General features: G+C 31.6%; 2 protein-coding genes across 2 annotated transcripts in view; both read right to left on the bottom strand.

Annotated features, from left to right (window-relative positions):
- Positions 1-26,382, bottom strand: part of LOC149897216 (E3 ubiquitin-protein ligase goliath-like) — a 69,180-nt gene that overhangs the window by 34,687 nt on the left and 8,111 nt on the right. The window lies entirely within an intron of this gene.
- LOC149897217 (uncharacterized) lies at positions 13,584-15,903 on the bottom strand. Its single transcript, XM_090116786.1, has one exon. The coding sequence runs from the start codon at positions 15,296-15,298 to the stop codon at positions 13,781-13,783; it is 1,518 nt and encodes a 505-aa protein (XP_089972912.1). The 5' UTR covers positions 15,299-15,903; the 3' UTR covers positions 13,584-13,780.

The raw sequence follows: 26,382 nt of genomic DNA, 5'->3' as shown, positions 1-26,382 counted from the left end.
TAATGTTGAACACGACCGCAGCGTGTTTGTGTTAACTACTGCTTAACCGCAACATTTTTAGTTACAACCAACCAAGAGATATATTATACAATATACAATTTTATCTAAAAGAAAACAGACTATCGCCACTATACAGTAAAATAAACTGCTTTGTCTATTATTAGGAGGATTGCTAGTGAGAAGCGACTCCCGCGTCCCGTGTCTAGTTAACTAAAGAAGTAGGCCTTCTGTCCTGCCTGTCCAAGACTTTTTCTTCGTCTCCAGAATCCGGGAATCGAACCCAAGATCCTTCAGTTCTACGCTCATGCGTTCATCACTGTACCAAGAAGGCGACAGGAGTTTTGCTACCAACAGAGTAAACCAAGCTGATTTCTTCAGCCTTTGATGTTATTACATAGTCATTGCTTATTCCAAACTCAATAATCGACTCCAAAGGAATATTCATGAATTGAAATATATATTCATTTTATTTTGTTTGTGACGAATATACCTGATTCATTAATAGTTGATGGAGCACCAAAAATAATGTTTACATACACACAATGTTTACATACTACAAGTCTTCCATTATTAAGCCCACAACTAATACGTCTTTTACAGACAAATGGCGAAATAAAAAAACTATAAAACGCATTGAGGCCGTGAAATAGTCATAAAAACACAAAGGTACAGGAAATTAGGACACTATACCGAGCCGTAAAAGAAAACCTAAGTGTGTGCCAAGTATTAAAAAAAGTAGGTACTAAGTCTAGCTAGATATAATATGTACCTATACGGTATCCATAGTATATGTATGGTCTATTATTTTGTCTAAGAAGTTTATATCCCGAGAAGACTCATTTTTCAAATTCCAGAACGGCCCTTTTTGTCTATGTCATTTTTTGTTTAATATAGGAAAGATTACAAAATCGAGCTTATTGTTTTCTTGTTTGAATGTATGTTTTTTTCTACAGCCTACTGTATATATTGCATTATAAATATCGTAATACTTAATAGTATCTAGTATTGCGTAACTTAACGTTGACTTCGTAATAAAAAATAAACATCCTGTATTATTGCACTATTGGAATGGAATTTATAAAGTTCTTTGGGAATGCGGGATTTATCTTCATCAGTTTTATTGGCAAACAATGAAATAAGGCGCAATCTTTAGAGGAAGTAGGTAAAGTTATGGAGTAAAGTATTGGTAATTTTGCTATGTTAAAATGTATCCGTGACGTAACGCTATTCCTACCTTTTTTTTATTATTTCCTAAATTATGTATTTTAGGAATCGGACGTCAAATTAGGAAAACGTGTGTGTTTAATCTGATCTGAATGAAACACTGAAAAATTAGGAAAGCTTTGGACATGAATCTGAATAGAAATAAGAATAGTAGGATATCTCTAACTGAATGATCTTATAAGTATATAAATCCGGAGAATAAAATTGAACAAAAAGATATCATTCAAACATGAATATTGGACATACATAATATTATATTATGTAGTTATTGTCTGCTAATTCTACGTCACCTTTAATGATTGTAGATAGCTGTATATTATGTTATCTACAAGGCCGAAGGTTTTTATTACAAATATTTAATCATTTTAAAATATTGAAACGTTTTGTATTCGTTACTTGTTTGAATTAATCTGCAAAGTGCAAAGTAAACTTGTTTGTATTAGGTTCTAGCTGTTAGTTTGTGTAGGAAATAGGAAGTATTTTTATGTAGCATTTAATTTACTAGTATGTATTTGTATGGTCGGTCTTTTCTATTTTATACGTTTCTTTTATTTCATGAAAGTGTCCCTATTATAATTGTACAGTCTAACTACATATGTATAACAACTAACCTATTTTTTCACAAAGAAACGGTTACCCTTCCGTATAAAATAGCACAAATCTATATTAATATTATATAGCTGAAGAGTTTGTTTGTTTGTTTGAACGCGCTAATCTCAGGAAAAAGGATTACGAAATCTAATGTTATCCTTTAAAACAGGTCACCTGTTAGCGTAAACCGATCTCAATGAAATACTGTTAAATAGAATTCTACTATTAATGGATCCCAAAATCTTTTGAACTAACGTTCTACTTGTAAATTCACTACATTATACACATAGGTACATACAACTTAGAATTAATTGATAAAATATGCAAATATTATATCGACATTTTGACTAAAAGACCTTGATATTACAATTACGGACTACTTCTTTATCTTTGCACATATTCTTTAAATCTTTTAAGGAAATATTGCAGAGAAACGTTTTAAACAAATAAGTAAGTAATTAACGTTCTCATTATTTATCTTATCTTCCACTGAGATACTAAAATTAAGGTTACATAAACTCATTTAAAATAATTCTCACGATAAGTTTCACAAAGACATAATTTTGAAAAAAATTAAAAAACAAACAATTATTTATTTGCTATCTCTACATAAGGTCAATAACCGCTGTATCGGTTAGCAGAACATTACGATATGTTTTTTGCAGATTAGTACTAGAAGAAGGCTATCGGGGCTTAGTATTCTAGATATTTGTCCTGGAAATTAATTGAAAAACTAACATATTATCATTCCAAAATATAAATTATAAAACAAAAATCATTAAATTTGAAACTATAAAATTGATACGTATCGATTCATTAAATTTGGGAATGTGCATAAACATTATTTTAAATTAATGCTGCTAGTATTTATGGGCGGTGGTGACCACTTAACATCAGATGGCACATCTCTTTACTTTCTGCCTTAATCTGTATAAAAACAAATAATACATATATGTAGGTACATAATCAAAATCCAGTGAGTAGGTATGAACAATTTTTTATTTTTTAAATAAATTAATAGACTTCATCAGAATAACGTCTTTGTAAACAACAAGATAGGTACCTACATACACAATAAAAATATATACATGTCTGTGAAAACCGCATAATATAAAACCTTGTAAAACACTCACACCAATAGACTATAAAACGAATAAAGACTATTAATATCTAATCACATACTAAAAACAGTTTACCATATAATTATGGTAAATATATCAAACAGAGAAAGCGACGTCGGAAGGGCATATTCTGACCATGAGGGCCAAGGCGCGTCCTTCGCTGCCTTCCGTGTTGTAGTGATGTCTGCTATCGATAAATGGAGGGTCGATGAACTTGATTATTTGTAAATAATGCATGAATTAATGAACCGCATAATTAGCATTGTTATTTTTATGTTGATTGTAGGAATGTTATCAATTTCATATATTTTATGTTATTGTTCTGGCATTGATAAAAAACCATGCATTTTTTTAAGTTTTTTTCTTTTAAGGAAGTACTTTTATCATAAAGTAAAAATTACATAGCTTAAACAATATTTTTAAATAAATAGCTAAAAAAATAGGAATTCTTTGACGATAGGTAGTTTTCGTGCTCGTGCATCAGATATCAATTCAAATTTGAAACACAGCAGTCAATTCCAACATCGAACATCGCAAACTTCTTTGGAATACAACCAATATAACCATCGACAACAAAAAGGCACGTAACTCCCTGTGACCTTGTTATTTCCCTTCGCGTGTTCTCTGTCATGAACTTAACCATTTGTTTGAGGCTACGAACTCCTAACCTAATGGATCGACATTGGCAATGAACTGTGGCTATTCGTCGTAGCATTGTATAGGGAACAGGATTTGTGCTCGTGTATTCTTATATCCGCCTCCTTGGTACAGTGGTTGACGCATGAGCGTAATACAAAGGGGTTCTGGGTTCGATTCCCGGTGTAGACGAAGAAAAAAAAATGTCTTGGTCTGGTAGGACACAGAAGGTTGATCACCTACTTGTCCCTAAAGAAAATCGATCAGTGAAACATATGTATATAATGCATCTGCCCCTTACACCACTAGGGGACATGGGACTTCACTTTTTTACTTTTTATTCTTAGATCTATCCTGAAGTGAGGTTCAATTGTAATTATACGACTGGATAGGTTCGCGATGGTCTTTTAATATTATTTACTTACACCTATTGAGAGGGTCGTGGTTTATATTACATTAATGTGTTTCATTTTGCTAAAACCATGTGCATGACAACATCTCACGTTTGATTAAAAATATATGTGTGTGTCTTGCTATAAATTTACTAAACCATCGATTTTCACTGATTTCATTTATTTGATTTTTTAAAGAAAAAGTTGGATACAATCATACTCAAATCAGATAGGTACTTCGTTTTTAAAAGGGAAATGATGCATTCTTTGAAATTCATTAATTATAATATCTACCGGTGCAAGTAAATATGAATACTTATAGCTTATATAAAATAGAACACTACTATTTGTGAACATGAGTTGATAGCTGCACTGATTTACGTATATAAAACAGTTTTTAGGGTTCCGTACCTCAAAAGGAAAAAACGGAACCCTTATAGGATCACTTTGTTGTCCGTCTGTCCGTCCGTCCGTCCGTCCGTCTGTCAAGACCCTTTTTCTCAGGAACGCGTGGAGGTATGAAGCTGAAATTTATATCAATTACTCAAGTCTACTGTCCCTTGAAGCTGTGAAAAAATCAAACTTCTAAGCCAACGCAATCAAAAGATACAGCCGTTTATGCCGCAAATTTTCGACACTTGCAAGGGAATCAAAACCTACAGGGTGCTTCCCGTGAACTCAGAATCTTGAAATTTGGTACGAAGCAACGTCTTATAGCATAGATAAAGGAAAAATTACGAAAACCATAAAAAACCTTGCAGGTTTGTACGGAACCCTCGGTGCGCGAGTCCGACTCGCACTTGGCCGGTTTTTATTTTTTTATAACAAACCAGTTTTTAATAAGCCCTGCGTGTATAATACTTGTAGAAGGACAACTCGTATTTTACGATAAATACATATTTAATAACTACAAACCAAGCTATTTTTCATGCCTTGACATAAATGTTAATAAGTGGTCGTAATTGTGATAATATTTATAATTTAATATGATTGCCGCCCCTGGAGTCAAACCTGCGATTTCCAGTTTGCCAATAAGAAAGATAAGTAACATACAATAATATGATCATATTTTAATCACCTTAGGGACAAGTACAAATATAGATAAATTTTATTAAAATCTCCTGAAAATGCTACTAAAACTAACCCAAACTTTCGAGAGGCGACTGCTTCAATTTCTACCTCACATAAGAGATCATTTCAACAATATCGATTCAAACAAAACACCCATCGATTCATCCGTTTCAGATCTGCGATACAGACAAACATGTGAAATACGCAACTTCTTATAGGGGTTTAATAACAAAATGCGCAGGAAAGTACTAGAATAATAAGGTTAAAAAGAGACCCATCTCAACGTCCAGTGACTCGGAACAAGCTTCCTCAATGTTTTTGCACGATTCAATCAAAAGGCGAAATGGAGCGAAATAGTCTTAATTGGTCAGTTTTTGTTCGCTGACACTTCCCTATGAAAAACGACTACTAATTCATCTGCAAGAGGTCGTTAATTAACCGTTCATCCTCACTAAACTATTAATTTGGTTTTTGTGGAAGTTACGATGTAAACTAAATTATATGAAAGTGAAAAAAGTAATTAAGTACACATTATAATCTCATATTTCAATTTGCCTCTATTTTAAACCAGGTACGTCTTAAAGGTATACCTAGTTGCTTTAAAATTTAAAGACTAACAAGTATTACAAATTTACAACTAAAAAAAAGCATTTATTTCTCAAACCAAACAATTCGTCTATGAAGAACGAGATTGAGGTAAAGAAAAAAATACATATTACCTGATTTCTGTATGTTTTCTCAAGTCATGAATGACCAGCACAGCTACTCAGGTACTTACGTCAATTTATACCGTGTATTCCTATATAAATATTGTAGACGCGTCATCGTCATAGAAATATTAGTTTTATAGACGTACATAAACTCTTGTTACTTTGAAATTGACGCACTAGAGGCGATACGCATACAAGAAACTTAATTCGAAACTAAATATAAGAAAAGAAAATTGATGAAAAAATACAAGAGGTTTTATTTTAATTTTACTTAGGTATAAGTTTCTGTAATCTTCACTCAAATTCTAAATATAAAGTACTAGGACTGCGTAAAATCATAGCATTATATTTATGACCTCTTTTATAGTATTCTTTCGTCTAATTAAATTCACCACTAAGCGTGAAATTATAGCCTTAGATATCTACACATGGGCGGTTTATTAAAATATATTTCGAAAAGACTTGTTTCTTAGAGTTTTTTTTAGGTATAAGTGACATTCCAAAAATTAATTAGGTACAGTTTGAGTAAAGAGAGCAAAGAAGGGTCTTTTCACACACACACATTTGCCTAGAACTAAATTTTCAGTAATAAATTCTCTTTCATTTCACACGGCTACAAAATAGCTGCGACCGTGTGAACAGCTGGAACAGCTATCCTCAACATCCTGACCACAAAACCCTCCATGCGTAAATACCAGCGCGTTGCGTGACATGACGGTGTGATAGATCACGTAAACTAGTTTATTCCATTTGTATGCGAGAATACGGACAAGTATTGCTTTAGCCTCTAATTAATTGATAACGCGGTATGATACCAAGTAAATTTTACTAACAGAAGAGTCGTAATTCAATTATTGTTTTTAGGACAAGCGCAATTGGGGTAAAACTTACGGTTCCTATAAAACATGGTAGGTACACTTTTATTGGCAGGGCCAAGCTTTGAATGTATGGCAGAAATAAGATGAAATAAGTTTTGTTCAATCTTTATATCAATGTATATTAAAAAAAGGAAGTATAGTTATTTGAAAGGTATCTAAAGCTGAATGAAATAGTGAACGCATTGTGTTTAAAATTTCTAGTACACAATATTTTCCTAGCTCAATTATCTCCATGACAATTGCAACTTAGAATGCACATTTATCATACACATGCACAATACGCACAAGACACAGGATATAAAGAAACCAACGAGGACAATTAATACGTTCCATCTGTTTCCTCAATAAAAGTGCGATAAGGATAAAGTGTCGTTGTTTCAATTATCGCGAGTCAAAGGGTTAGCTTTATCAGAGAGCAACGTTCCTCTGCTCAATGCTGAGGTGTTGTCGAATCCGATATTCAACTGCAAGTTCAATGTTGGTTAACGATCTCAATGTTATGTGTAAATAGGAAATATAAAGATGTTATTGTTATTAAATGCATAAGTTAATACGCATATGCTGCTTTACAATGAACAGTTTAATTCTTGAATACACATGCAAGTATTGCACGCCTCATAAGCGAAGCGTTGAGGTGGGTACTACTGTCGCTTCGCGCAAAACATCTGATTTTTCAAGCTTAAAATGTCTTTATGTATCATACATTGCACTTGTAAGATAATACATACACACACATATTAAGAAAAAACACTATTTTTAACGTTCATGATATTTTTGATGTCATTTTTGTTATTTAAACTAGTTAAAAAACAGTTTAAAAAAGTTCTGTCTTGGACGTCCGTGTGTCTGTATGTGCGGATCCTTTTTCTTGTTAACACGATAGCGACCGAAATACTTTACTAATCGAGTCTTTTTTTTTCTCTTACGCTTGAGTATGCTCAGGAATAGAACCCTTTCATTTTTCAGGGTCTGATTCGATGTGGTTTAATTGTTATTAAATAAACAAAAATAATAATTAAAAATATTTATTAAAAAAAAATTATGAGGCGTGCACTTTTGGATTTTCCAAATTATTCTTAATCTATGTTTAATAATATTACGAAAAAAATATTATTTTTATAGTTTACACTCGTACTTTATCTACATATCCTTTTGAAATCCAACTTATACAAATATTTACACATTAAAACAAGAAAAAACATTACAATTTTAATAACAATGAGAACTAATCTCACACAGCTCGTTTCGGACAATATTTTTTTATTTTTACGCTACTAATTGATTAACCTCTGAGACAAATGACTTTCTGATCGGAAATGTTATTTTGAGATTGAATTTCTACTTATGGATAAAGATACGTGAATTCTAAATTCTAATACATTTTTTATACCAGATGTTCATTATACTTTTAAGTAACGAATACAATAAAGTTAAAAAAACTTAAGTACTTGAAGCTATTCACATTTTTGTAGGTTACAATTTTCACAAAATGTATAGCAGGAACATATAACCAGAATACAATACCTATGCTAATTCACAAAAATATAGTTCCTTACACTTTAAAATATAACCTGACATATGAGTATCTTTATTCTTCACAAACAATAACACGTTGGGCTTATCATTACCGCTAATGGGCGCAGTTACAATAATAATTGAGTTAGATAATTTGTTTGTTCGACAACGTCACGCGACATAACATCTATATTCTATACTTACTAATAATATAAAGCTGAAGAGTTTGTTTGTTTGAACGCGCTAATCTCAGGAAATACTGGTCCGATTTGAAAAATTATTTCGGTGTTAGTTAGCCCTTTTATTGAGGAAGGCTATATGTCATCACGCTAAGACCAACAGATTACTGGAGCGGAGCACTGCGTGTAAAACCGCGGGGCACAGCTAGTTTCTTAATATAGAGGAAAAATACTCTCTTTACTATATCATATAGATTAACAAAGGGAAAGAAGTTAACAATAATGTAAAAGAAATACAACTGAGTAGGTACTTTATGGAACCGTGGTCCGTGAATAATGCTCTGCGAAATGAGCGCTTTTGTCGTTTCAGTAAAATACAACTTCTATTGTAGTAAGCTTCATCCTACAATGTTATATTTTATTAACAAAACGAAATAGACTTTATTTAATATCATACATATTACGGGTCTCATAACAAACCAAACAAAGATTCATAACAATAACGAATTTTACTATAACAGAACAATAGAAAATTATGCAAAAATATTTCAAGCTGCTCGAAAATATGTTTGAAACTTGCGGTTTTTGAATTGTGTTTAACAATGACAACATATGCCTAGACAACATGTTATGTGAAGCCCAAGTAGGTCAATATAATGAGAAAATATCCACAAGTATCTAGATTGTACTAGACTACATGAGCGTGGATGTTGTAAGGTTTCTCTGCTATTACCTACTTTAAATTAACAACTCATGGAAAAAATATTAAGTCTGCTAATAATGCTTATCTGATAAGACCAGATCTATTGTTTATATTATTTTGTTGTGAAGTTATAAACCATCTGTTTGTACAACTGAAAAGTAAAGTATAAAAACATTGTTTTCGTTCGTAATACATCAACAAAAACATAAATCATTCACAGCATTTATATAATTGTACTAGCGGCCCGCCCCGGCTTCGCCCGTGGTACATATGAAAAATAGATGTTGGCCGATTCTCAGACTTACCCGATATGCACAGAAAATTTCATGAGAATCGGTCCACCCGTTTCGGAGGAGTATGCAGACTAACATTGTGACACGAGAATTTTATAGACCAACATGTTAATACATTATATACTCTGCTTTCAGAAGAAAAAGTATAGCTATAAATAATATGCCCTAAGCCATTCAAGTAATAACGATTAAAATAATAAACTGCCACTCATAATTGCATACTGTATGGCTTTAAACTGTTTATAAAAAGTGGAATTTATCTTCTTATATATAAAAATGAATCGCAAAATGTGTTGGTAAGCGCATAACTCGAGAACGGCTGAACCGATTTCGATAATTCTTTTTTTATTATATTCCTTGAAGTACGAGGATGGTTTTTATGTAGAGAAAACGTAAGTACCACGGGCGAAGCCGGGGCGGACCGCTAGTATGTAATAAAATTACTATTATCTAGACATAGGAAGGTTAACAAGGACTATTTCACAATCTATTGAGGAAGCATTACAACTATCGACATAATAATTACTATATTCTTATATAATTACCGCTTTGTTTCTAAAACAACAAAGAGATTGTTATTTTTTGCGTCTTTTCAATATGTTTGTATTCAATGTATTGTTTCAATTTATATTTATGTCGACAATTTTCTTCCATTTACGTTAAAACATTACTTATGGTCTAGTTACTTTTGTTTAGTTTAATATTTAGAAATCAAGGACTTACAACTTGCGATATGATTAAAACTAAAAGCGATATAATTTCCACAAAACCAATACCTACTGAAAAATATCTTACATACACCTACAAATTATTATGGTACGGGAGCCAGGAACAGATTTTATGACCAAGTTCCTCTCAAGCGGTAATTAGTAAAATGCATCAAAGTATAGTATTATGAAGCCTCGTGAACGTCAGCTGGAGCTCGGTTGGGGGGAAGAGCGGTTGTAGCCTCCCGTATCAGCTGACGGTTTTTCCACCAAGATACAGCCAGCTGACCTATATATTTATCCACAGTTACATATAAGCTATCATCAGGTAAATTTTTGTTTGAGAGGAAATCACGGAAAATAAATTTTTCTTTAAATTTAACTTTCATGTTCGAGACACCAGCTGACGTATAATACACCATGTTGTAACCAGCTGATTATTTTTTTTCGTTGAGATATTGGGTTAGCTACAATTTGACAAATTTTTAGCTGAGAGGAAATGAATGAATGAATGTATTTTTTTTCCTACGTGCGTGGGAGGCTACAACCGCTCACCCCCCCAACCGAGCGCCAGCTGACGTTCACGAGGCTTTATAATACTATACTCTGATGCTTCTGACGAATTATCTCTTGAGAGGAAATAATGAACCCAATTTGCACCTGGCTCCCTAACATAAGTTCTGCCAGCAAAAGAAATAAGCCTCTAGTAAAAACTGCACATCAGCTTTGTAAATTGTAAACTTAAATAGGACGAACTGGACGTATTTATATAATGTAAGCGCCAACATACAATACATGTGTAAACACTTGATATTTAACACCACTTTTTCCCGTTACTCCGCTTTCTTCGTAAAACAATGTTGTAATGGTATACTGAAGATAGGGGTTACTGCCCGTCAATGCTGATTCTAGTGGTCTATTCATATTAATTACTTATATATGTATATATATGTACTTATTTACTTACTAGCTGTTGCCCGCAGCTTCACCCGCGTGGTGTAAATTTTTATAGTACAAATTTTCATTCCATGTTTTTACCCTTTGGGAATAGAATTAATCAAAATCCTAGCGGATGTCTACATCATACCTAGTGGCTATCTGCATGCCAAATATTAGCCCAATAGGTGCAGTTGTTTGTGCTGTGCAGTGTGCATTGTCTGTCAGTCACGTTTGCGTTATATTTAGATGTAGGTATACCTATATCTATACATGTATAAATACATACATTAATTATACCTGCTAGTAAAATATACTAAGCGGAAGACTAGTTATGAAAATTTAAACGTATATTTTCATACATTATTGTTCATTTCATACATATTTTCTGCAGTTGACGTTTTTACGATGAAAATTTTCTAAAAATAGCGTTCCCTGAAATTCATTTTACGGATATCCAATAATATAGAACAGTAATTAACCGACCATTAGCGAAAAGCTTTTCATTTATAGTTGAAAATCCTTTCAGAGGCGTATTTTATTAAGCCCTCCCACGCTTAATCCTTTGACATTAATCGTGTTAATTTTGTGCTCTATTTATATTAATTTATAAACATTCATTCAGTATTTTCGTATAGAAATTAAATTCATGAAATATCAAAATATCTAAGGAACATTTATGATTGACAGAATTTTCGTAGAAATTCAAATGTTCATGCTTTGTTAAATACGTAAATTTTAATTTTAAATGCAAATACATATATCTCTTTATTTATATGTTTGTTAAGTTTTGTTTGCATTAAAAGAAAAGCTCAGAACGAAAATATCTATACTAATATTATAAAGCCCGAAGCCTGATCGAATTGAAAAATTCTTTTGGTGTTAGATAGCCCATTTATCGAGGGAGGCTATAGGTATATTATATCATCACGCCAAGACGAACAGGAAAGCAAATCAAGTAAAACCGCGGGGCACAGCTAGTATCTAATAATCTGACATCATATTATGGTGAATGTATAAAGTTTTTCTTCGTGCCTATAATTGGCATGTTGCTAATCACACTCAGATACAAATTAAAACTATGTTTGTTAGCATAAAGTACGAACATTGCAGAATACATTAGCATTTAGTTAACCTCTAATCTGTGAGTCAGTACCCGGTAAAAACAAACGCGAAATGATTAAACAAGTCACGAAGTGTTAACAATCAAATATGTAAAAATTTCATTAAAAAACGTATTCTATCGTCTAATAAAAATAAAATATAATTCAATTAATTGTAAAAACTAAAGAATCTTTGAGTATTTAATTATAAGCTGAGTCGACTAAATAGAATTATGCTAGCAATTTTTAAATCAGACATTTCTTCGAATCAAAACAATGAACAAAAACGTGTTGTAACAATTACTATAAATTTGCTTATATTTTTTTTTATTTTCTTTATTAGGGATAATAAACAGCAGAACAGTGGTAAATTGTACAATAAAACTTAATCTAAATACCTACAGGTATAACTGTCCAACCAACAACATTATCCACAGTTTGGATACATACATTTTGATACGTGCAACAAATGCGAATAAGAAAAAATAAATATAAATGTGCACTTAGCCATGGCAATAAAAATCAAATAAATTAAGTAAATTAATATAAATCGCTAATTTTGTATAATATAATATATATTATACAAAATTAGCGAGAATATACGTAATATTTAGGTAACTTTTAACTTTAGTATTACATATTTTAATATGTTTAATTAATTTTAATTTAGGGTCATTACCTTATGTGAATTAATGAATTATTAAAACAGCTGTTCACTAACTACATACTAGATTCCATTTTAACATTATTTCGCTCTGGGCACTTGGAGTTGACACAAATTTAATTAGTTTTATTATTTAGGTTTTTAAAGCTATACGTCTTAAATAAAATACTATATTTTTATTTATTTATAGTATGATCTCACAAAATAATTTGAAGCATTAAAATATAATAATTGAAGGGATATAATCACGTAAAATAGATACAAAAACATGGACTCTAAATTGATATCCTCCTATTAATTCTACTTGATAAAAATTCTAGATGTCCGTTCATACACAAACGGGCATGTCCATAATTTTAATCATATTTGCAAAAAGTGAATTTGTAATTTATAAAACAGAGCACGTGTAACCCAGGAAGATCCTTGGGAGCATACAGGAAACGTTTCAATATGTATGTTACGACATGAGTTGCTAATTTATGGTAATATCGCAAGTACAGATATAAAGAAAATATGGTACAATAAAATGAATGTTTCGCAAGTGAGTGGATATTTATTTTCTCTCTTAGGCCCTGTAGAGTGCTTATTAATATAGTATGGGCACAGAATACTTAATAGTAGAACTAGTTTAGGCTCGAGGTGCCTGGTAGAGATAATGTCCATTGTTTTATACATGAATTTTATTTCCACGCCTCTTTTGTTAAATAAAAACAAACATTGGTTTACTGGTGTTATTTAAAATTGCAATTTTTGCATTAGCTCCAGAATTACAAAATATGTTATCCATAATTAAACACTAAAATATCTATATAATCAAACAATTGAATTACCTACAAGAAAAATTTTTAATTTTAGTTTGTTCTAAAGTATATACTTTTTAATTTATAATTATCAATATTTATTAACAACTGACATTGTTTAAGCCAATGTTCTGTTACACAAAATATTTTAATTCTATTATGATTTAAAAATAATTCTATTTCTAATAATTTGCTAGCCAAGCCTTGAATATTTTGATGCACAATAGAAAAAGACTGCTTAGCTGTTGTCTTATAAACTAGTTTAAATCTAGCTTAGGGCTAGATTGTCTGTCAACACTTAAACTAGGTTGATGTATATAATTACTACTACATAAAATTATAGTAGATCCAGGGTCTGATACTAAACATGTACCAGACTGGTTAATAATTTTATATGCTATTAACATAGCAAGTTCTCTCTTATATCTAAATGGCAGATACACTGTATTCTTTGTCAAACAAAAAGATTTAATACAAGAATTTATGTCAAAATATATAAATGCATCACTATGATGATTTGTTAAATTATATAATTTCAAGTTAATATTATAGATAAATTTATATTGATTTTGTGTCAAACCAGGCAAATATGGTAATGTACACAACATAAATTTGCATTTTGTCTCACTACTAATTTTTAACATTTTTTGAAATCCTATATCTATGTCATGTTTTTTTAATTTAAAACTATCTCCATATAATATAATAACAATACTATTTTCATTAAAAGTAAAACTATCTAATGAATTCATGATATATGTAAATGAACTATTAGGAGTACAAAAATTAGTTACTTTATGCCCCAAATTGTTAAGCAAAGCGCCAAATCCCTGACCAATATTGTCTGACAACACAATAATTTCCTGCGTGGAAAGATGTTTCGTTTTAGTAGATGGAATTGTTGCCGTTGATTGAATACTATGTATATCAGTGCAGTCAATTAGCTTATGGGGCGACTGTTGCTTATTGTCACTTATTGAACACTTACATACATAGTTATTGGTTAGAGATTCGAAACGATCCATATTTTCATTGCTTAACTTAATTAGGTAATCTGCCTCTTTTATGTGTTCATTAATTTGTAACTGGGCAGCAGAATATTTTTGGTTGAGGTCAAGTAATGTATCATTTAATGAGTCTATTTTCTCCTTCAGTTCAGTAGTTTCCACTTCATATATCATTTTATAATGTTCTAAGTCCCTATGATATCTATCTAACTCTTTCACAAGACTGTTATTTTTATTTTGTAATTGTACTACATTTTTCCATGAAAATCTATTTCTAATAATTGATTTTGTACGTTTTATAAACTTACTTAATCTAAGATATTTTTTCAATTTGTTGTGTGAATTGAACTTAATGTTTCTACTGTTTTCAAAACCACTTAACTGTCCACATTCAAGCAGTTCATCAAAAAGACTGTTGGATGAATTGCATAGCCGCTTGGAGTTATCCTCCTGAACCTCCATTAAACTGCATTCCAGTTCAGCGATACGACTGAGAGCCTTCTCGTGGTCATTGGAACACTGTTGGAAGCTGTCGACAAGGTCTTGAAGGGCTGTGCATTTGTTTTGGCTGTCCATATATTGAGTGTGGAGTTCAGCTAGCTCGGCCTTCAGACTAGTATTCTTGTTTATTATTTGCTGGATTTCTACCTCATGTTCCTCTCTCTCCAGCAAGAGTTGTTCACACAGGGATTGAGAAGCCTTTAAATCCTGTAGTGTGGCCTTTAGTTTGTTTTCCATATCTTTGGCCACTGCCTTGCGGGTCAGCATGTTGTAATTTTAGTTGCTGAAACAGGTGAAATAGATGTTAAAAATTGTATATAATAATATGATACAATTAAAACAATTTTGCTTGTGTTAGATAGGCTTAATATGGTTTAATTATAAGAAAAGAGTAGATAGTGAATGGATAAGATATAGGTTTTGTATTAGAACTGAAGTATATTTTGTCTGGAGCTATTAGTTTTTGTCCTCTAAATTGCTTCCAACTTGTCAAGCAAAGTGAGACGATAACTATGCGCTCATGTATTTATTGTGACGTTACTCATAAAATATGAGCAGTGTTATTAGTTTAAACTTTAAATGAATGTGAATGTTGTGTGTATCTATAAATAAGATATATTAAAACTAGTACTCCCCTGGTTTTATCCAAGAAGAAATTCGAATTTGAATTTCCGTTGCCGTTGACATCCACGTTATACAAAACGCAGCTTCAGTCACGTAATTATACGTATTTCACATTAAATAACACTTGTACGTTGATAAGATAGTTAACTATTACTAATTTATACTGTTTTTACAAGTAATTATTGAATTTAATATGATTTTTGAATTTAAAACTAAGGAGCTGATATTCACTCAGCTGTTGACATCTGTCATCCGTTTTAAGAAGGAACATTTATAAACACACGAAGGAACATTTATAGGCATTTTAAGAAGGAACTCTTATCGTACAGTTGTATCAAATTTATATTTCCTGTTATAAATATTGTAATAATATAATAATAAATAATATTGTTATAAGTTTCGACATGAAATGCGGGTGGTCGTTAATTTACTTGTAAATCATATTTATGGAGAAACTGAATTAATATGTATAATATCAATCAGTACAATCATAACAGAGAAGGAATAAAAGGAAGGAAATATCTGTATCTACGGTCCTAGGAATATAATTAACATTCATTTATGTAAATTTCAATTAATATAAAGTGTAGAGAATCTAATAGAGATCTTAGATTTAAATTGATCTTAGAAATATCAATTTAAATACGATCTCCAATGAAGATACTGCAATATTATTATCACCTAATAACATGAAGGGAAAGCCTGTACTTGCCAATTAATAATAATCATCGCTACATTAAATTAAAAAGAATTATTAACATTTATATAAACACCCTTGTTACATTATCCCATAGATTCTCATAATCATCTAAATCTAATTATTCACGTGATCAATAAACACGTTTACAGATAATATTATCAAGTTCATTTTATCTATATTATAAGTACTTACTCTAAAATGTCGGCACATGTATCGTTATAAAATTACAATGAATGCAACGCTTTTCTTATCAACATGTTGGGTCAAAGATGCATGAATGGTACCTACTTTCTTAGTACCTTATACTTTGTGTTGTGCTGATGACTCAAGAAAATGTTGAATACGCGTAAACATAATATAGTGGGAGGCTATAACAATTTATTGTTTGATTAATAGTAGGTCGTTATAGAAAATAGCGTGAATATTTACTCAAAGCTGTGATCGAATTAATATGCTAAATGTGTTTCGGAGGAGGCTGGAGAATGTTCGACTTTTCAATACCGAATTCTCTATATATTATGTAGCTATACAAGCATTTACATCTATTATTTTTTATATACAACGACCAAACACAAAGCGATGACAGTATTATTTAATTAATTCCCGTTTTACGTTTCAAGGACAGGTGGTCCTACCGAAGGCCGATGATTATCAAAACGAATAAAACTAAATCGTCGTACAATTTAAGTACCTACGTTTTTTACATGAAATCGTATTGCCTTGACCGAATTCCTGTGTTTATACACACGATTCCCACCCTACAATTATAAATTAGCACGCAATATTTTTTTCATTCCATTAAAACTATGATTCATCAATCACTTCACACTTTTGGGAATTAAAATCAAATACATTATTTGCACCTAAAATTTGCACGAACAATTTTTATTTTTTTGCTTGAATAATCGAATATTTAGTATCGAATGTGATACCTATTTAAATTCACATTAATTCTTAATCATAGGTAGGTACTATTATACCGTGTAATAACTAATACATACCACTCTCTAATGTCTGACTCAGTCTTTATCACAAAATCCAATAGGTAACTCACAACCACATAACAATAGACATGCTTCTGCAAACATTTTCTAAATACGATTATAATACAACTACATTTTAAGCTTCACATCATTTCACTTAGGTTGCAACCAAAACACTGGCTTCATTTCGTCTAGCGATGTTCGAAATGCTCGTAACAATAATACTTTTTGTTCACAAACACGTGACAGCAACCTTAGCCTTAAATTGCAAACATTTTGATATAAAATAATTGAAATACTCTGAGGTCAATAGAAGTCATACGATCGTTCATGCATGCCTAGTCACATTATGCAATGTTATATAAGAACGAGATATTATATAATTGTTTACGAATCGAGTACGTGAGGATCATTTGTTTATTGTTGAGATATCTATTATGCTTTGAAGATCAATAACACTTATAATAATATTATCAGGCATTGTATAGAACTAAATATGTAGATGAATTTAGTTTGAAATCAATTTTCAGATTATATAGCTTTCCCCTACGGCTGTACCCGCATTGTGTACAATTTAACAAATTAGGTAAGTACATACTTACTAAAATCTTTGTCAGGAACCTAACTATCTATTTAATAAAACCGCATCAAAATCCGTTGCGTAGTTCTAACTTCTAAAGATCTAATCATATCTACATATAGGAACAGACATCGGGAACTGGGAAGTGATTTTGTTTTACACTATGTAGTTGAAAGTTTGTACATAGTTGATTTAGTATTCCGTAGTTATTTGAAAACTTTAGTTAAAATGCATAAAAATCATAAGTTACGCTAACGTCATTTTAATGGCTGTTTTATTTGAGGTTTAGAAAGTGAAATTTACATAAAGTGGTTGTTCATGCTCCCACGACCTGTAACTGATTTGTATTCTTGCTTTTATAAAATATAAAAAACGCTTTAAAATCAGTATAAAGGTATACCAAATGTGATATTAACAATGCTTTGAAATAAATATAAACGTAGGTATACTATTCAGTATTTAGCTATGACACATAAAGCTTATTTTTCGTTTGTTTGTTGTTGAAGTTTGAACGCTGAAAATGTTATAATAATAAGTACCTGTTATCGAGAAATACTTTATTTTCTTTTTAAAAGGAAAGTAATCTCGAATAGTTCATGATTAGATGCGAAGAGGATTATATAAAAAATACAAACAAACATAAAAACTATTCAAGACAGGCTTATCTTGATACACGGTCACTTAAAGCCTTCAAGTGGTAAATAGAATTACAATGGGATGACAGTTGAAAGCGGACCACGACGTATTTAACAAGAATTATTAAGAATACTATATTCTATACTAATATTATAAAGCTGAAGAGTTTGTTTGTTTGTTTGAACGCGCTAATCTCGGGAACTACTGGTCCGATTTAAACAATTCTTTTGGTGTTAGATAGCTCATTTATCGAGGAAGGTTATAGGGTATATATCATCACGCTACGATCAACAGGAGTGGAGCCACAGGGGTGAAACCGCGCGAAGCAGCTAGTAATTTATAAACCTACGTACAATTTAAAAGCTCTAACTTATGCGTGTTTAAAAAATGTATAATTTAAAAATATATTATCTGGTTTTGAACTATTTCACTATTTTTATACAAAAACGATTCAGTATTCTCTGAAAAAAACGAATTATTTTACGAAGAAAATCGTACCGACACCACAGTATTTTAGTCATTCATCTTTCTTTAAATGAATTAATGAAATAATAAATCTAGATACATATTTATCAATTCATTTACATAATTTATTTCTTGTTACATTCATAAAATTCAATCTTTCATTCCTCAGCCCTTACCCTTGAAAATTAGTGGAATTAATAATTGACATTGTCTAAGCATCGTAAAACGCCCTTCCGGCTTTTGTCCTATACTTACTTCACTTCCATTAACTTATGTACACTGAGAAGGTTATTATGGTTCGATATTGACATTGGAATATGAAGGTTAGAAATAATAGGAACTATAAATGAGAAATGAAATTGGCTGTTGAAAAGCGTTCTCTACATTTACATTATTGAGGAATAGAATGTTTGTAATAGCGTAGTATATTATTATTAGTCTGTGGTAATAGACAAAGATGAAGTTCTAAGCTGATGAATATTCTTCCACTTGTTAAAAAAGCTTTTAAATTATTTTAAGTTTAATAATGTATATCAAAAGTCAAAACCTACTAATATAGCAACATTTTACGTGTACCTTATTTTAGATAAACACTGTAATTGTAGTCTGTAGATAATTTTATTTAATGCAAATAAAATGTAATTATTCATAACAATTGTTTTTAATCCATTATGATTATCATCTCAACATCTATTCTTAAAGAATAATCGTCAATGTAAATGCGACGTAATTCTCATGGTGTTTTTACTTTCAATACAAACTACGGGTATAGACTACGAAATTGTTAATTTGCGTTTTTATTCTGCAATGAATATGCTACTTATTATGTTGGCAGCACCGGCGGTAAACGTTTGATAAATAATTCATTTGCAATTTTTAAATTATTTTGGCAGCATTCACTGTATTTACTATTTACATTGGTGGCGCCAAAACCCTGTTTGTTATCTGACTGGGCTTACTTTTTCTTTCTCAAACAAAAGTTTTAACTTATCTATAAATTATTCTAACTATAAAACCTCAGCTGCGTATCGTAATATTATTATTTTTTGATTGAATGCTACAAACTGGTACGGACTACTGAACTTTTTGCTGATTTCATTACCAAATCGTATATGCGTAGATACAAAATGATTGAAAATTAGTGAATTGATTTACACATATAAATAAACATTATTTTAAAAATAACACTATGTTAAAAACAGAAAACATTTCAGTTGACTTTATAGTTAAAATCGATGCAGTACGTCAATACTTAAAGCCAATAAACAGTAGTAAACACCAATAGCATGTCGTGGGCGGCGTGACGTCATGATCCTTAGCCTCGACTACCCGCAGGTCAGCTCATGGTGATTGCGTTTCATTGCGCCCTTGGCATTTACAGTAGCGTTGTTACATCTTTATGTACTGCAATGTATATTAAACTTGTTTAACGTGCTGGTTCAATTATCTTTGGAATATTGTAAATAATATTAAGTTTATACGAAAAGGGAATATGATATGAAGATTGAAGACACGTGGAATAACATGTTTTAAGCTATTCTATGCTATATGTAGGTACTTCTTTAACCAGTTAATAATGTATGAACATAACAATTTTAAAATGAAAGTTGCAGCCCTGTAGTCTGCACACTCCTAATTTTGATCAGATAATAGTTGCCTTAAAATTATCCATTTAAAAACCTCATAATACCTCTATCATTATTTTCTTACATCACACAGACAGCTTATTATAGCAACACCTAGATTCTAGAATATACAGCGATTGCAGACAGCTATACGTTCGCCAAATAAATAGGAACGTCGCCAAATGACGGAAACTTGTTATATGCAAGCACCATTTATTATATTACAAGGTAAGTGGGAAATTATTGCTCATTATTTTGCTACTTCGATGCGAGGTCTAAGGTCAACGGGAATAGTTATGTATGTTTATGTCTTGAACATTATTCATTAAAATGGACGCAGCAGTGTAATTTAGTTCAAAATAAAGTTGCATCGATGAATACTTAAGATCAAAGATAAAAAGTGAAAAAACAATATCAAAAACAAAATAATTAGCCAATAGGTTTTTTTGATGGAATTCCAATAACAAAGACATATATATAACATATTTAACTATATAATTACTTGTTTACAAAGAAATCGCAAACTAACATAACAACAAACCATACAATTTTACCGCCCGCGCCATTGCATTTGCGCGTCCGTGAAAACTGAAAGGTTCTTTTTCTATACAGATAAAAAAGTCTATTTTAATCCTTATACTTTATAGCATCTGGCAATACTAAGTGCGTGTGCCAAAGTGCTAATGAAGCCACGGTTCACAGCGTTGTATAATACTTATCGTCATGGTGTAATTAGTGTAGGTACAATAGTAATGGAAGACAATAATAGAAGCATTATAATGCGAATAACGTGCTAATTGACTTCGGTTGCATTATCTTGGTATAAACAATAATAATGGACATGAACTGTGTGTTTGTTTTTGCCCTGGTATGACTATTTTCGGTGTATGGGGGTCAATCAATGGAAAAAATCAATGGGGTTTCACATGCTTCAAGCTTATGTTGTAGATGGGCATTCAAACATATGAGGTTATGTTAGATAGGGAAGATAAGCAGAACATTTTTTACTGATTAATATTATTTAGGCAAGTACCTATAGCTGATAACCACCTGAGTCCTCAACTGAACCATTCTGAGTCCTACTATAATGTCTATAATAATTAAGATATATTGTATTTTATTAATCTCGAAGAATTTTAACCCAGGACCTGTTAGAACTTTCTTACCCGTTATAGGAATGGAAGCGGGATATTTTGATAAGGTTTCAGCACTAACCAGTACCTACATCAAGGATACAGTCGTTATTTATAAATAAATTATGAATTATTTATTTATTCAAATATTCAAGATTATAAATAGTGAAACCTGCATCGGTACCATGATGTCTTAAAACAGTGTTATATCCAGTGTGGAAAAAAGACAGCAGTGGGTCGTCTAGCGCCATCACTTTCTCACACAGGAAAAAATACTTCTGTAAGACATGTTTTATTTTAAAGCAATTTTAATTCAACGAGAAAATCTTTTTAATTGTACCGTTATCAAGAGATTAATCCTTGAAGGAATTTAGAAAACATGACCCCGATATTCGTGAATTATTGTCAAAGCAATAGAAACATCTAATCCAAGGCGAAAAATATTAAATACTTAGTATGCAAAGGTCGAAACTGAAACAATTACCTGTTTTAAGATAAAGAAAATTTGTATTGAAATTACTGTAATACGGTTTCATTTTTTATGTAAGTATGTACATGTAAATGTTGCTTAATAATTAATATACCTAATAATGCTCTAAAATCTTGTGGATTCGTCCTGGGAGACTATTGATTTGTAGCCAGCGCAAAAATTAGCTACCTATTTAAATTTTCATCAAGTCATTTATCCAGTATCCATGTATCGACAAAATGGAACAAGTAAGAAGGTTATCTAATGAGAACCTTCAGTAAAACTATTGGGATATCTTGAATAAAACAGAAAATGAAGAAAAACGACCTACCCATTTCATAGTTTACTCAGTAACTCTGTTCCAAACGGACAATTCGCCGATCAGAAAGCGTGCATCATTTTTGCAATTACACCACCACAACAAATCGTTACTTTTACATAGCAATATACATCATATCACAACGAAGTAGAGTTTAATTTCCTTTAAATTCCGCTGACTGCAGTTCGTTTGATCCGGTCGAGACACGACAGCCTTGAATACAATGGTTGCGCGTGATGTTAATGTATGGTCACTTTTCTTTCTTATTGTTATTTTTTGTAAAAGGCTAAATCGTCGTGTGGCCACTTAACCTAGAACCCGTCTAGAAGGTTTTCTCTTGTTGCTGGTTATCGTAAACTGACTTAATCTTATGGTGATTACAGTACCTACAATACTAGAAATTCGAAGAGAATAGAAAACATATAAACATATAAGTATTCTTTAAACTTTGCTACAACTTTCTTGAGTCAAAATTGAAGTAAAATAGGGGATCTATCGCAATATAATATTATAGTGGAACAGTTATCGCACGATAACGTGAACTAATGCGAGCGTAGCCACAGGCACAAAGCTAGTAACTAACCTAACCTAACCTAACGATATTATTGTAGGTACGTTGAGGGATCCCTCTAAACTACGTAAGATAAAATCGAATCAGGATCTTCTAGATGCCGTTAAATTAACCGTACTACACATCCGGACTCTATGTCTTCAATTTTTTTTTCTAAGATTGTTTTTTACACCACTTTCCGTCACTTCCCTATTAAAACCATGAACTCTATCATTGCCAACCGTAATTGAAAGCTAAGATAACAAGGTCTTCAATTGCAACAATTGATTTTACGACTAAATCTATATAATAATTATGTAACGTTTGTTTCTTCTTTATAGGTTGGAAAACGCCGTTTTTATTAATTCACAAATGGGAATAGATCTGCCTTGGGAAACTTATTGCTAATTTATACAGAACAAAAAAAACAGTATAAATATCTGTTTACTTTATTAGGCGGCCTTATAACTTAGAAGTGATCTCTTCCAGGCAACCTGGGTTATTACTCACCTCACAACTAGCTTGGTCTTTAGATGCATGATTGCATGAAAGCCAGTCATGCTGCATGCGTCATGCACGACTTGATAATAATAATCAAGTATTTCGAGTAGTAAAAATAAAACAAACCGACTTAAAACTATCTACTTACAGTAGATACTAGATAGCTTAAAAGTAAAAAAAAATATTTTTTTTTAATCTTTATTTTGACTGACTTCAAAAACTGTATTTTTATCACCGGTAAGTATATTGAAAACTTTGATATAAAAAACGTTTTCAGGATATAAAAAGTTAATAATATAAAACACTTCTCGTTATGTATATGGTCAATGCCACAGATACATCGGATGTAATGCATTATGCATCTGACCCATGATACCCCACAAGGGGTCAACAGACTTCACTTTTTATTATCCATACAGGCTATTTTAATTTTGATAAATATAGCACGTAGCGCGCGCAGCTAATAAATATAAGATAAAATTGCTCTTGCATTAGGCGATAAAGATTAAGTCCAATTTTTGTTCCTTAGCGCATACCGAATAATATAATCCAATCCAGTTTATTATCTGGTTTAGTATAATGGACTAAAACCGAATTGTTAATAACGATTAACGAGAGCATTTCAAAATAAAATATAGAAATTGCTAAAACTTACAAATATCCAGATATTCATCAGAGTATGTATCAACATACTATGTACATCTATTAGCGCCAAACATGGTAAAAAATCGTTCCCAGATACGTCTTTTGATAAAATCACATTCAACACGCTTCACCCGCCTGATCTACGAAGACACAGATACCAACATATTATTACATCTTAAACCTATTACCACACCGCTACCAGCTGCATACAATAGACATTTCAGAAACTTACACACGCTTGTCCTATCCTATACAATGCTCGTATATTTGCCTTGTTCCCACTTCCCAGTACCATGTAATAACTCCATTTACCGATACGATCTATATTTAGCAATGTCACCACACGTGAACCAAATTGCTACCAGCTTATTATGATAACAGCCGCCCACATGCCGCGCACCATATTTACTTTTAAGCTCTCATAATATCTGTTTAGACGTTATTATAGCGGTTGGATGAATTTATTTTCATCGCATGTTGTTTTTAATATTAATGAGCATGGACGTGAATATCGGGACGTTATGAGGTTTGGAATATTAAAGGTTTTAAATATGGTTTAAGTAGGTTGTTTTTTATGTCGTACGTGACTGCGCCCGCGTCTATATAATTAAACTAGTACTTTATATAATTTATCGTATAACTTGTCTGCTAGATAGATATAGTATATAATGTGTAGCCACGTAAGTTTTTGTAATACAAATACAAACTGAATATTGAACTAACTTTCAATGCGCTTCCATCTGACCGGAAACCGACTTAATCCGGCTCTGTTCATTATAAAGGATAAGTAATATAAGAAAATATTCACATATTTATCTACAAATGATTGACCCAAGAAGAAGAAGATCCTTTTGCAAGAAAGTGTATTGAAAATAGCGCTATGCAGTGCAAATATGTATGCCTTCTTATCAACAACAAATACTGACTAGACTTATCGCAGCCATAAAGAACACAACAGTAAAGACATCTTGTTTTATACAACTGTATGGCATTGGCCGTAATATCAGGCATAAATAGATTAAAGGATGAGAACGTACTACAAGTAAAATGTGCTATAAAGACCTGCCCTAATTCCCTAATTTTCAAAGAGATTCCCACAAACTATAATTAACGCAAGACATTTAAGCTTAAGAGATAAGTATGTATTAATAGGTCTAACTAACAAAGAACAATATTCACAACAACTTAAAGCCCATAACAACCCACGATATCTAGACACGAGAGTCGAGACAAAAGGACCCATCAAGGCCGATCGGCTTCCGCCAGCCATATTTGTTTATTTTTAAACATCAGGAAGCCTAATCGAAACTTTAATGTTATGCGGAGCGCGACTGAATCAAACTTTTTTTCCTATAGCATCATTTATTCAATTCCTTTGTCCCATCTGTTTATTGAATACTAAATTCGCCGCTGACCAAAATGGTGAGTGAGAAGAGGAAGTTACTTGAATTAATAATACATTAATTCGAAATTTATTAACATGCGTCGTGATTTATTAAAATATTTTAAGGAGGTATTATATTGAATGACTCTTGATTTTATTGTTTTGCGATTTAAGGTAAGTTGTTATCGTATCTACTAATGAACCTATACTTAGTTTGAGATTTAAATAATAAGCCATTTAATTGATAACTTAACGAAATTACTGAACTATTTTATTTAAACACTTTAAGGTAGTACCTACCTAGGTAATATATCTGATAAATGTTATATGTAACGTCATCGTGTTTATATTCGCCTGCATTTTAGTGAAGTAATATCCTACTTATCTCCTTTATCACTTGACGAAATAAAGCGGTTAAGTACTAACAATAAGCCCTACGTTCGCATACGCAATATTTACCTTCGTTCGTCTTTTGTTATCTAAATATACCATCTTGCCAATTCAGGCATCTTTGTGCTTAAGCCTTGCAAACATTTATCATGTTGTAGGTTTGAATCATCAGGAAGTAATTGTTTTATAAAATATTTACCACATTACCCAATAATTGCCTCATTATGCTTTGTACTTTTTGTTATCATGAGTTTACTTATTAGTTGGGTACGCAATACCTGAATGTATGACAATACTTTTACATGACACACCGAAAACGTTTCTCCGCAATTACAAATGAACTAAAA

Source organism: Colias eurytheme, chromosome 26 (assembly GCF_061535395.1).
Source record: "Colias eurytheme isolate Ceu_HAF_F1 chromosome 26, ilColEury1 Martin Lab GWU primary, whole genome shotgun sequence".
Classification (NCBI taxonomy): domain Eukaryota; kingdom Metazoa; phylum Arthropoda; class Insecta; order Lepidoptera; family Pieridae; genus Colias; species Colias eurytheme.
The sequence above is the reverse complement of the archived record's forward strand: the minus strand, read 5'-3'. Positions and strand labels throughout refer to the sequence as shown.

Excerpts from the sequence above, each read along its gene's own strand:
- LOC149897217 (XM_090116786.1), bottom strand. The coding sequence starts at position 15,298 with ATGCTGACCCGCAAGGCAGTGGCCAAAGATATGGAAAACAAACTAAAG.